This window comes from Vespa mandarinia, chromosome 16, assembly GCF_050613455.1.
Source record: "Vespa mandarinia isolate Hongniang chromosome 16, ASM5061345v1, whole genome shotgun sequence".
NCBI lineage: Eukaryota > Metazoa > Arthropoda > Insecta > Hymenoptera > Vespidae > Vespa > Vespa mandarinia.
In genome coordinates this window covers 1760001-1772500 of record NC_140825.1, presented here as the reverse complement: position 1 = coordinate 1772500, position 12500 = coordinate 1760001, and the positions used below count along the sequence as shown (strand labels likewise).

At 27.7% G+C, this 12500-nt stretch overlaps 2 protein-coding genes across 6 annotated transcripts in view; one reads left to right on the top strand and one right to left on the bottom strand.

Moving 5' to 3' along the window:
• LOC118442011 (transmembrane protein 114) overlaps window positions 1-5270 on the bottom strand; it is a 59322-nt gene extending 54052 nt beyond the window's left edge. For 3 of the 5 annotated variants that reach the window (XM_085662025.1, XM_085662022.1, XM_085662024.1), the window contains exon 1: window positions 5030-5268. The gene's annotated coding sequence lies outside the window, so the exon portion shown is untranslated. Of the gene's footprint in view, window positions 1-5029 lie in introns of all 5 variants that reach the window. The other 2 variants (XM_035867129.2, XM_085662023.1) reach the window with 2 other exon arrangements.
• A 2761-nt stretch (window positions 5271-8031) lies between these two features.
• The window catches only part of su(f) (cleavage stimulation factor subunit su(f)), a 5560-nt gene continuing 1091 nt past the window's right edge, over window positions 8032-12500 (top strand). The window contains exons 1-11 of the mRNA XM_035867127.2: window positions 8032-8158; window positions 8418-8609; window positions 8697-8729; window positions 10465-10562; window positions 10661-10814; window positions 10897-11130; window positions 11246-11629; window positions 11708-11954; window positions 12050-12119; window positions 12224-12320; window positions 12459-12500. The exon at window positions 12459-12500 is cut by the window's right edge and continues 217 nt beyond it. Of these exons, the coding sequence (XP_035723020.1) occupies window positions 8135-8158; window positions 8418-8609; window positions 8697-8729; window positions 10465-10562; window positions 10661-10814; window positions 10897-11130; window positions 11246-11629; window positions 11708-11954; window positions 12050-12119; window positions 12224-12320; window positions 12459-12500 (1575 nt within the window). The 5' untranslated portion in view covers window positions 8032-8134. The remainder of the gene's footprint in view (window positions 8159-8417; window positions 8610-8696; window positions 8730-10464; window positions 10563-10660; window positions 10815-10896; window positions 11131-11245; window positions 11630-11707; window positions 11955-12049; window positions 12120-12223; window positions 12321-12458) is intronic.

Below are 12500 nucleotides of genomic sequence, written 5' to 3'. Positions count from 1 at the left end.
CATTGCTTTATCATGGTTTTCTCGAAATTTCACTTATTGTTAAGAAAGTACGAGGACAAAATCCAATCGTGAATTTATTCATGATGAAATCATGTTTGCGATGAAAAGTGGATCGGGGATGAAAATTTATTACAACGTCTCGTCACCGCATTTCAAAGCGACAGAATCGGTCGTCGAGATCAATGATAACGAGTGCCAGGAAATGTAACATCTAAATTCTCTCTTTTTCTCTTTCACTTTGTCCCCTACTTCATTCCTTTCCTTCTGTTTTTCAAAGCGCGATATTTAAAGGCTTTGCCTGTAGTCCGTCTGTTTTAGTTGGACGATATAAATACAATGGCCAAAACCCGACGGATTCTCTCTCTCTCTCTCTCTCTGCTTCTCATTCTTTCTTTTTATCTCTTTCTCTCTCCCTCCCTCGCTCGATCTCTCGCTGCGAATAAACGTTGAATTTTCCGACATCGTCAACCATCTCGAACGTTCACGAAAACGGTTTGGAACAAACCGTAAGCACGATGACGATGCTCGAAATTAAGCGAGCTTCGTATTTCGTTTTTCTTTTATCTTACTCGTGGTTTCTTCTTTCTTCTTTTTTCTTTTTTTCTTTTTTTTTGTTTTTTGTTTTCTTCTTCTTCCTCTCCTTTAAGGAACTGTATTCCCAAGCGCAAGAAAAGAAAAAAAAAAAAGAAAGAGAAAAAGAAAAAAGAGAAATATTTCATCGAAGAGCAACGAGAATGCTTACAACAAGATTCGAAAGATAAATCGTTTAGGGAAGAAGTATAACGTTTAATGACATTTTGTATTTTTTTTTTTTTTTAAATCCTTCATCCATAATGTCATATATACGTTTTATCGAATCCATCCATGTTCATGATTATAATCGTAATCACATGATATACAATCATTATGTTATTATAACGTCTGATCGTAATAATGATATTCATTAAAAATTACAAATAGAACAATAGGGACGTTTTATTGATCACTATGATATCCAAGATGAAATAATTTTAGAAATGAGTTATATGTTTTATCTAAATGGATTAACATTTTGATCGTATTAATAATCCTTTCAAAAATGAAATAGTCATACCCATTGGCAACAAGATTTAGTCGTCGTAAAAATGATGATAGCATTGCTCGCGATATCAAATAATTCGTTATTATTATTTTAATATACGCAAAAGAGAGAGAGAGAGAGAGAGAGCGACGCCATTGTTCTTCATGCGATCGTAAAGCGTTTTCAAAGCGTATTATGATTTTTTAAATTTATATCTGTTACTAGGACTCAAATTAAAAAAGTCGAGTTAAAAAATTGACTTTAAATAAGAAGAAACGAGTATTATCATCGAAAGTATCACGTAAAAAGTATTTAATGTCGAATGTAAAAAAAAATTTTCTCATTTCACGAAGCTTACGTATATAATGTTTTATTCGACGAATAAAAATGATAACAGCAACGTGAACGTACAAGTTTTTTTCCTTTCCTTTCTTTTTTTTTTTCTTTCTTTCTTTCTTTCTTTCTTTCTTTCTTTTGCCTTTGTTTCGTTGTGTTTCTTCTTTTTTTTTTTATTTTTCTTATTCTTTTTTTTTCTTTCACGTTTTAACTTTATTACAATGTTTTACATCGTTCAGAAAAGATATCTTTAAACAGTCAAAAGTGTGTGTCTGAGAGAACGAGAGAGAAAGAGAGAGAAAGAGAGAGAGAGAGAGAGATTTATAGTGACGTTCCATATAAAAGTTTTTATATGATTTCATGGGATACATAAAATGAGAAATGACGGAATTAATATTTCTCTATTCTAATAGTTGATTCACAGAACCACAGAAGATACGAATATATTGTTTGTAGATGTTAATTCCTATGATTATATCATTCCTATGTTTCCTATGAATCTCTCTGTCATGAATTATTGTAAATTTACATTGAAGAAAATCCAAAATCGATGACTAATGATGTATCATTTATTTTTGTTTGTTATTGAAAATTTATAATCATCGTTAATGCGATTGCAATTATGGAATTAATTTAAAACTATATAAACATTGGTTCTCTCCTGATCGTATCGATATTCGCTTATGTACGTGCTGCACGCGAACTATAAAACGACACGTATCTCGTGACGTCACGCGCTCGTCGACCATTATCATGACTTTTTAAATATTCACGAGAAATAATACTTGTAATTTTTATGCATCAATCGATATTTTACAAACGAGATTCTTTCATATTCATAAAATCAATCAAAAATTTTTTCCCTTATTCATTATATTTTATATACGTACGAATATAGATCAAATATATCTGTGAGAATTATTTTTGTAATAGAAACATTTTCTTTTCTTTTATATATTTTTTTTCCTCACCAATTTTTTCCTTTTCCAGTAAATCTCAAACGAAGTTACATGCAATTGATATAAATTACTTGAAAACGTTCTCTTTCTTGTCTTTTTTTTTTTTTCTTTTTTTTTCTCTTTTGTTTTCTTTTTTTCTTCACAAAGATTATACCCCTCGTCTGATATGTAAAAGGTCTGAACGTAAAGATTTGAAGGCACAAAGGTAGTAGGAAAAAACGAGATAATATTTCGATTTAAAGGAGAACAAAAAAGAGAACATACACACACATACACACACACACACACACACACACACACACATACACTAACGATCTAATATTGTCTTGTTTTAGGAAAAAATTTTATATTGTTTACTTCGTCATGAATAATATATTCAAAGGGGGGGGGCGATGGGGGAGGGGGCGAATGTCGATACAACGAGATGAACGGAAAGGAAATAAAAAAGAGAAAAGAAAAAAGAAAAAAGGAAAAAAAAAAGACGAAGCGGGAAGTAACAGAGAACAGGAAGATAGTATTGAATTCACAAATATCACGAGGGTGATCTATAGTTTTTTTAACAGTAAAAGAAAGATAGGTGGATGAAATGGAATGAGAGAGAGAGAGAGAGAAAGAGAGAAAGAAAGAGAGTGAGAGAGAGAGAGAAAGAGAGAGAACAAAGAAAGTACCCTTTTACCCATTCTATCATCCCTTTATCACCCCATGCGGTTAATTTCCGTTTCGTAGAAGTGTTGTGCGTGACGCGCGAAATGAAAGCGGAAAAAATGCATCGGTGAGGTATCGAACGTATATCCTCTGTCCATCACGTGAACGAATAGAGAAGCCGCGAGAGATTGTAATTATATAAAGAAATAATTTACAGTTCGCTACTATGGCGTCGCAAGTTACACACGATTGATAATGGTAATGGTGATGGTGATGGTGGTGATGGTGATGGTGATGGTAGTGGTAGTGGTAGTAGTGGTGGTAGTAGTGGTGGTAGTAGTGGGTGTTAGAATTACGTGTGCTTTATATGCTTCGGCACCCTTATGGAAATTTCCTCTCTTCTCTCGAGCTTACGTTATACACTATCTATCGGTCAAAGTAATACAACTTTTCTCTTCGTGCATATATTTCTTTTTATATATATATATATATATATATATATATATATATATATATTTCTTTATATATATATATATATATGTATAAAGAAAATAAGAAAAAGGAAATAAAATAATTGTATTCATATCTGCGTTATCTTTTTTCTTTGTTTTTTTCTTCTTTCTTTCTTCTTCATCTTTCTTTTCTTTTTGTATCGGTTTTCTTTTTGTTTCTTTTTTTTTTTCTTATTCGTAAATTCTACGATTCACGAAGTTTGTACTCTTACAACGCTTATTGCTACTCACGTTTCACTCTCTTGTTTTATTAAAAATGATGATGGGGAATAGAGGAGAGAGAGAGACAGAGAGAGATGGAAAAGAAGAGAAGAAAAAATAAGAGAAAAAAAAGCGTTCGTTAATAAAATTTCTCACGAAGTTATTAGATATTTGTTTTCCTTAGAATATACGATGTTTATACATACTTTCTAATCTTTATTCGTTCAATTTTCGATCATAGAAGTGATTCTAAGCACGGACTTGTTTTTTGATTTAAAAAAGAAAGAAAGAGAGAGAGAGAGAGAGAAAAATAAGAAAAAAAAAGAAAAGAAAGAAAAAAAAGAAAGGAAGAAGGAAACTCACGCGTTGTCGGATGATAACATGTATGGTATGTTTATTGAAAGCTCAAGTTATGGGATCTTTATTATATTGCACTGTTTTTTTTTAAATAGGATTGAAACTTTTTCGTTTCAATTTGTTTTCATTGTCGATTTTACAAACGTCATGAAAAATAGAATAGATATTTTGGCGTTACGATTATTAGATAATTCGAAAGAATTCGATCGAAATAATCTTCCTTAATATTTTCTTTTTCTTCTTCTTCTTCTTCGAAATACATAATATTTATCGGCTTTTTATTATATTTCTGGTTTGTTAAAATTCAAAACGTAACATTTCTATCGTGGTTCTATTTTGAATTCGTAAGAGTGATATGAAGTTCTCATTCTGATAATTATGTTTGGCGGTGCATAAAATAAGCACGTCGCAAATCATACTGATTGTCAACGAGGCATCTAATTTGGCGCAATAGAATTAATAAAAATTTTTCTATTAATATTCGCTCACGATTAAATCTCATGATAAACAAACGCTAATATATATATATATATATATATATATATATATATATATATATATATCTCGGTTATAATCGATCGACGATAAACGCCTGATATTCGTTAATCTACAAAAATGATATCTAATGATAGTAATTAAATTAGTAGAGATGAAAATACGATAGAAATCGATTTTTATTTCTATTAAAAAATCGATATATAAATGATCTATAAATGATTCTGAGAATAACAACGATTAAGTATGTCACGAAATTCGTACAATTTTTTTTCTTTTTTCAATTGCGTTAAAGAAGTTGTATTAGTTATAATTAATTCAAAAGAATTCAATTATATTTTGAATTCTTTTCATTTATTCGAATTTCGAATTGAAATGAATGTTAAAAAAAGAAAAAGAAAAAGAAATAGTTTCATAGCCAACATTATTTAGAATAATTATACGTATATTATAATAATGCTTACCCCCTTTTAAAAAAGGCGTACGAAAAAGAAAAAGAGAAAGGGAGAAAGAAAGTCACTGGTATCAAATTTCACAGTGAAATTTTTAAGCACAAAATTTTTTTCCCTCCTTTTTTTTTTTTTTTTTTTTTTTTTTTCGTTATATACAAATCGTCAATCGGATAATAAAGAATCGATTAGAAAACACACACTCTTAACTAGGATAACCGAACGCGCTGACCGCCGGTCTGACACTGATCGCGTTCTGACTACTTCCCTTGGCGCTCGGTAGTTTCAGTGTAAAGAGGGGAGGGAATATGGCAATGCACAGTGGGGGTGTACCACCAAACAACGTCTTAATGTATTATAATTAAATAAGATAAAACGTGATAACAAATATTACATAGATATCTATATATATATATAAATATGTAATAATTAATGAAAGAAATAGTTTCGCAAATTATCAAGATATTTTTTTAAGTAATGAAAATAATAAAATATTTAATTCTCCGAAAAATAGAACGATGTTTATTAAATATTCGCATAATAATTTTTAATTTTAATTAAATTTTTTAAGTAATGAAAATAATGAAATATTTAATTCTCCGAAAAATAGAACGATGTTTATTAAATATTCGCATAATAAAAATTTCACAAGAACAATTGTATATTGTTGTGCAATCGCATTGGTATTAATGGAATTGTTTATTTGATTTGTTTCTTTTTTTTCTTCTTTTTTTTTTTTTTGCAAAATCCTATAGTTTTCGGATCTCTTAAGATTCTTTTTTTTTTCACATGTAATCATATAAATTATGAAGTTTGAATGGAAACAGAATCATCATCATTTCATTCTATGACAATCTCATGTAACATTTCATTAATGGATTGTACCGATGGAACATTATTAAATTTCCAATAAATTTATTACGATTCTTGAGTAATACGGATATCATAGTTACATAATAAAAATTTCAAATCTCACATTCGTCATATAGTCAAATTGAAATTGTTTTCATCGTCGTTGTATTTATTACAATGCCAAAATTTTCTACTTTCCGTCAATTCAATAATTTGCCTCGAAATTGTAACGTCGACGATTAAAGTTTATGAAATAATTTAAAAATTGTATTTGTCGTACGTTATCATTGAAAAATGACTCGACGATAATTGACATTTTAGATTTTATGATACAATCTAACGCCATGTCAATCATTTCACGTATATTAATGTATCAATCCATTTCCAAATGAAATTTCAAAAAGAAATAATTTCTTTAATATTTTCTAACACAAGTACGATCTTAATGACATTCAAAGCATTAAAATTTTCATAAATAAAAAAGTAAGAACTTTGCAGATTATATAATAATCTATATAAAATTATTTATTATAAACTTCATCGCAATATATCGTTTGCATATAAACTAACATGTATCTTGAGCGCATCGAGAAATAAAATGTCAGTCATATATAAAATATTCTGAAATACTTTACCTTGTCATTTATAAATTATAATGTAAATTATTAGAGTTAAAGTACCCATGGAAAGATAACTGTTTGCTGAATATATTTATGCGCGTGAAAATGAAATGTTTCTTCGTTTATTTACTTACGGAAAAAACATTTTTCCTTCGAACAAACATATTTATGGCGATCAATGAAATCGATAGAAATAACGGAGATATATGGTAAAAATATGAGAAATTAAATTAATTATTTTTTGTCTAAAGATAATTAATATTATTACGTGATAATGAGTGAAGTGTAATGAAAGATTAATAAAAAAAAAAAAAAAAAAAAAATAAGACGCTTTATAAATAAAGGAAACACGGTGTTATACTAAACAGCTTGTATAGAAAGGTCAAAGAGCACATTAGAAATTGGATTGACCATGTGTAATATTTTCTATGTCTTTATTTTTTTTTTCCTCTCTCTTTATTAAATATATTTTTCTTTTGTTAAATTATCTCTCAAACGAAAGAGATTTTCTTCATGAATCGTCGATTTTCTACGTTATTATTGAAATCGAAGATTTTAAAGGCATCAACAACGACAATGTATATAATAAAAAGTGTGTTCGTTCATTCGAAGTTTTGATTGAATATCTTTCAATTCCATTTGAAATATAACTAGAATCATATATTTTCCTGCGTGTACGTATCTGTCGTATAAATATTTCATGTATTACAGTAAAATATCGATTGGATAAAATTTAATAAGATGTTAAACAAATTTCATCTAAACTATACTGCTTATGTTCTATTCTATTAAATATTCATAGATTTAAGGATTGGTTTAACCATGACATTAGAGAATAAGCTTAATAATGGCAAATAAGTGATCATGAAACATTCAAAATGAATTTCTTTATTTTTTGACGAATTCTTTTTTGCTTTCTCAAGTATTTGAAGAGAAAAAAACAAAAACAATAATGTTTCTTCAATACGCTTGTTCTTGATTTCGCGAGCTTATAGATCTTCAATTTTTTTTTTCGAGAGCTTGAAACAACAAAAATACGACGAATTTGTAAAAAAGAAAGAAAAAATTAAAATATAACATAAATTAAAATTATTTTATATTTAACGCATCTTACGAATTACCAAATATTTAATTAAATGCGCTATTGTATAAATATTAGTTTATTGTACTCCGTGTACATTGTACGTTGTTTAAATAATTATAAAATTATTGAAAGTATAAGTTATTTAAATTTAATCTGATATTTATATTTATTTGAATGCAAATAAATACAAATGCAATAACTAAACATAATTCTTTGATATTCCTATTTTGTGTATTATATTATATATATATATTTGCGTAGATCAATATTAATTTTATATACTTATATTTTAATAATTACAAATACTACTATCTAATTTATGGAATTATTATGTAGCTAGAAGAATAGTTCACTTTTTCTTCATTCATACTTTTACCGCCATTTTAATATCGAATAAAAATCGTTCCTTTCGATATATCGATTATAACCTTTAGCTCGATGTATACTGTATTCCGTTTTGTGGAATAGTTCGCTTCTATGCATAGTAAGAGGAGGTTCGTGATAAATTACAGATTATTATTCAAGTTATTTTTTTAATATTGTTTTATAAAAGAAGATAAAAATATGACGGAAGATAAAACAGAATTTGTAAGTAGAAATCGTATAAAGCGTTTATTTATACCGATAGCTTTATGATATATTATTTTATGGCCTTAGATAACCTCACTTTTTTTTTGATGAATGCTTCAATACAAATATATAACAAATCGTTTATAAATTCTCTTTTAGAAACGTTCAATATATGCATATTATTGTAAATAAATATATTATTGTTTTATCTGTAAGAAAGTATTAAGTTTGAATAATTTTATTTTATAAAATACGCGTATAAATATGTATTTTTTAGGATTGGGGCAATGAAAAGTTACAACGTGCTCAAAAAACGGTGGATGAATCTCCATACGATTTAGAAGCTTGGAGTGTTCTAATCAGAGAAGCTCAAAATAGGCCTATTACAGAAGTTCGACCGATCTTCGAAAAACTTATTTCCGTATTCCCATCTGCTGGCCGCTATTGGAAAATTTATATAGAACAAGAGGTATAATAAATTATGGACAATTTGCAATTAAATAGATTTTTATATAATCGACATTTGTATAAAATACCATTCTTTATTGTCTTACAGATGAAAATGCGGAACTTTGAAAAGGTTGAAAAGGTATGTTAACATAACTGTCTGTGTTTTCAAATTTAAGTAAAAATAAATTAAATGTTTATGCCAACACGATATTTAAGTTGTTCAGTTAAAATATATAAAGACAATTTATATAAAAATTATTTAATTATCAACTATTTCATATCTTTCATAATAAATAATTTTTGCTTTTATAAAAATTCAAGACATAATTTGAGTTTACACAATTGTTCTTAATTATATATATATATATATTTTTTTTTTTATAAAATGCAGTATAGATAATATATTTGCACTGCGTGATAATATATAATTAATTACTATAAGTAAACTCAAGTTTAAATTCAGAATTCATAGAAAAGTATAAAAGAATGGTGCTTTTAACTGAACAACATTACTTATTGATGTTTAAGTTTTCTTTTTTACAGTAGCACCACAAATTATAATGTCAAACTAACTTAAAGTGTTCCAATATTATCTTACAATGTGATACACAGCACTTTACATATCATGTGAGGTGAATAAAAGCATTTTATTTCACCATAAGTCAATTATTTCATTAATTAATAACTGATCTGTTGATACATTTGGGAGGTTGTTTTCTTATGTAAGCAATAGGCTATATTATTTTATTTCTATGTGATAAAAAGAAAATATATGAAAATTATTTATTGCATGAAACGACTTAAGAAGACAACTTTCTGAATATAACAGCCTTGTATTCCTTCCTGCGGTACATTTGTTACATATATTAGTTGTGTTTAGATTACCTTTCACAAAGTGACAAATGATTCTGAATTTAACAAATACAGAATATCTACTGTGGAACTTAAAGTGGCACTTTATGCGTTCAATTGCTCCTATAACCTGAATATTATGATATTTTATTATTTCATCTACAAAGATAAATTTGTAGTTGATCGGTCTAATCAATTACCAAATTCCAAAGATTCCCAGCAGACCCTATCCAGTAACAATTATTTGAGACGTTATAGATTAACGTTCTCAAGTATTGTGATACTATTTAAAGAGGTAGCATAAGGTGATGATGTTGTTTTAATTGACAATCTATTAAAATCTACTTTGAATTACTATTATGTGTAATATTAATAATATAGCTTTTCTATTCACCATATGTTGCTTCGTGTTGTCTTCGTTTTTTTTCTATCGTTTGGGGATCATTCATTTCTAGATCCCACATAGGTTTGCAAAATTTTTACGTGGTGGCCCCACCTAAAAAAAAAAAAAAAAAGAAGAAAAGAAAAAAAGAAAAGAAAAAAAAATAAATAAATATTCTTTATTTTGTGTGGGGCTTATTTTATAGTAATTGTAAAACAATGATAACATCCATTAAAAGATTTTTTATTCGATATATAGAAATATTGAAGAATATGTTTATGCAATAAATCATTCTTAATAGATGCATTTGTGCATTATTATTTATCCCAATATATATGTCTATATATATAAATATATATACAAATACACAAAGATATATGCATATACATAATATTATAATCATTGTATATTGTTACATATTTTGCATAATAAATAATGAATTTATAAATTTTTCTTACTTTAACATGATTTGTACCAATAATATTTTATATGCATAGAAAGAAAACTTGCCTATTTGGGTAAGTAGGGTGGTAGATATGTGTTTTATTCTATAATTGAGTGTTGACGGAAGTATATATCTTCGGCATATTAATTCTCCATTGATCAGATGTAGTTCTAAAGTGATTGTTTTGTCTGACAGCTTTTCCAAAGGTGCCTCATGAAAATCTTAAACATTGAATTATGGAAACTTTACCTTTCTTATGTAAAAGAAACTAAGGCCAGTCTTGCAACATACAAGTAAGTAAGATATGATGATTAAAATTTATTTAAATGCAAATATATTGTTAAAATATATAGAATAAAAATAATATAATATATAATTATTCATTTTCTAGGGAGAAAATGGCACAGGCTTACGACTTTGCTTTGGATAAAATTGGAATGGATATACATTCTTACAGTATTTGGAATGATTATGTCATGTTTTTGAAAAGTGTGGAAGCTGTAGGTTCATACGCTGAAAATCAGAAAATTAGCGCCGTGCGTAAGGTAATAAATAATATATATATTTCAACGTTATTATTTCTTAATCAACTATATGAAATTAAAACATTATTTTTATATTTTACAGGTATACCAACGTGGCGTTATTAATCCTATGATAAACATGGAACAATTATGGAAGGACTACATGGCATTTGAACAAAATATTAATCCAATAATTGCAGAAAAAATGGCAATTGAGAGATCAAGAGATTATATGAATGCTAGACGAGTTGCTAAAGAATTAGAAGCTGTAACAAGGGGTTTAAATAGAAGTGCTCCTAGTGTACCACCGACTGGTCATCCAGAAGAAGTCAAACAAGTAATTATTAAAAATATCTCTGCACTTGAAATATCATTTTATTATATATATATATATATATATATATATATATATATATATATATATTTTAATCTTCTATTCTTGTTTATTGTAGGTTGAATTATGGAAAAAGTATATTGCATGGGAACGTAGTAATCCATTGAGAACAGAGGATACATCACTTGTTGCGCGTAGAGTAATGTTCGCAATAGAACAATGTTTATTATGTTTGGGTCATCATCCTGCAGTATGGCATCAAGCAGCTCATTTTCTTGAACTAAGTTCAAAGATATTGACTGAAAAGGGAGATGTAAATGCTTCGAAAAATTTAAGCGATGAAGCAGCAACGATGTTCGAAAGAGCAACGAATACATTATTGTCGAAAAATATGTTATTATATTTTGCTCATGCCGATTTTGAAGAAGGCAGAGTTAAATATGAGAAAGTTCATCAAATTTATCAAAAGTTTCTCGATATTCCTGACATCGATCCTACGTTGGTCGGTATATCTAATAATAAAATTAAAGAAATAAAAATCCATAAGATAGATCATTCATACGTTTTATCATTTTATTAGGCATACGTACAATATATGAAATTTGCAAGACGTGCTGAGGGAATAAAATCGGCTAGGACTGTTTTTAAAAGAGCTCGGGAAGATCCACGATGTAAACATCACGTTTATGTTGCAGCTGCACTCATGGAATATTATTGTACCAAAGATAAAAATATTGCATTTAGAATTTTTGAGCTTGGATTGAAAAAATTCGGCGACAATCCTGATTATATCCTTTGTTATATAGATTATTTATCGCATTTAAATGGTCAGTATATTTAGATCATTTTTCTTTTGCCTCCATCTATAATATCTAATTAATTATGGAACTTTATTTCGTTATATTATTTCATTATATTACAGAGGACAATAATACTAGGGTTTTATTCGAAAGAGTATTATCATCTGGAAGTTTAGAACCAGAGAAGTCGGTGTAAGTATTTTCTTTTCTATAAATATCAAATCTAATTATGCTCGTTGTCTAATTATAGTTGTTGAATATTCACGATCATATTATTTGTTAAATGAATTTTTCAGTGATATTTGGAATCGTTTTCTGGAGTTCGAATCTAACATAGGAGATTTAGCCAGTATAGTTAAAGTCGAGAAAAGACGAAGTGCTGTATTAGAAAAGGTTTTTATTATAAAAAAAAAAAAAAAAATATATATATATATATACATAAAATTTTTTCTTAGAGATTAATCAGATCATATATATATAAATAAAAATATTATCAGTCGATATATATAAATATATATTATTTTTTATTAGATCAAAGAATTTGAAGGTAAAGAAACGGCCCAATTGGTAGAT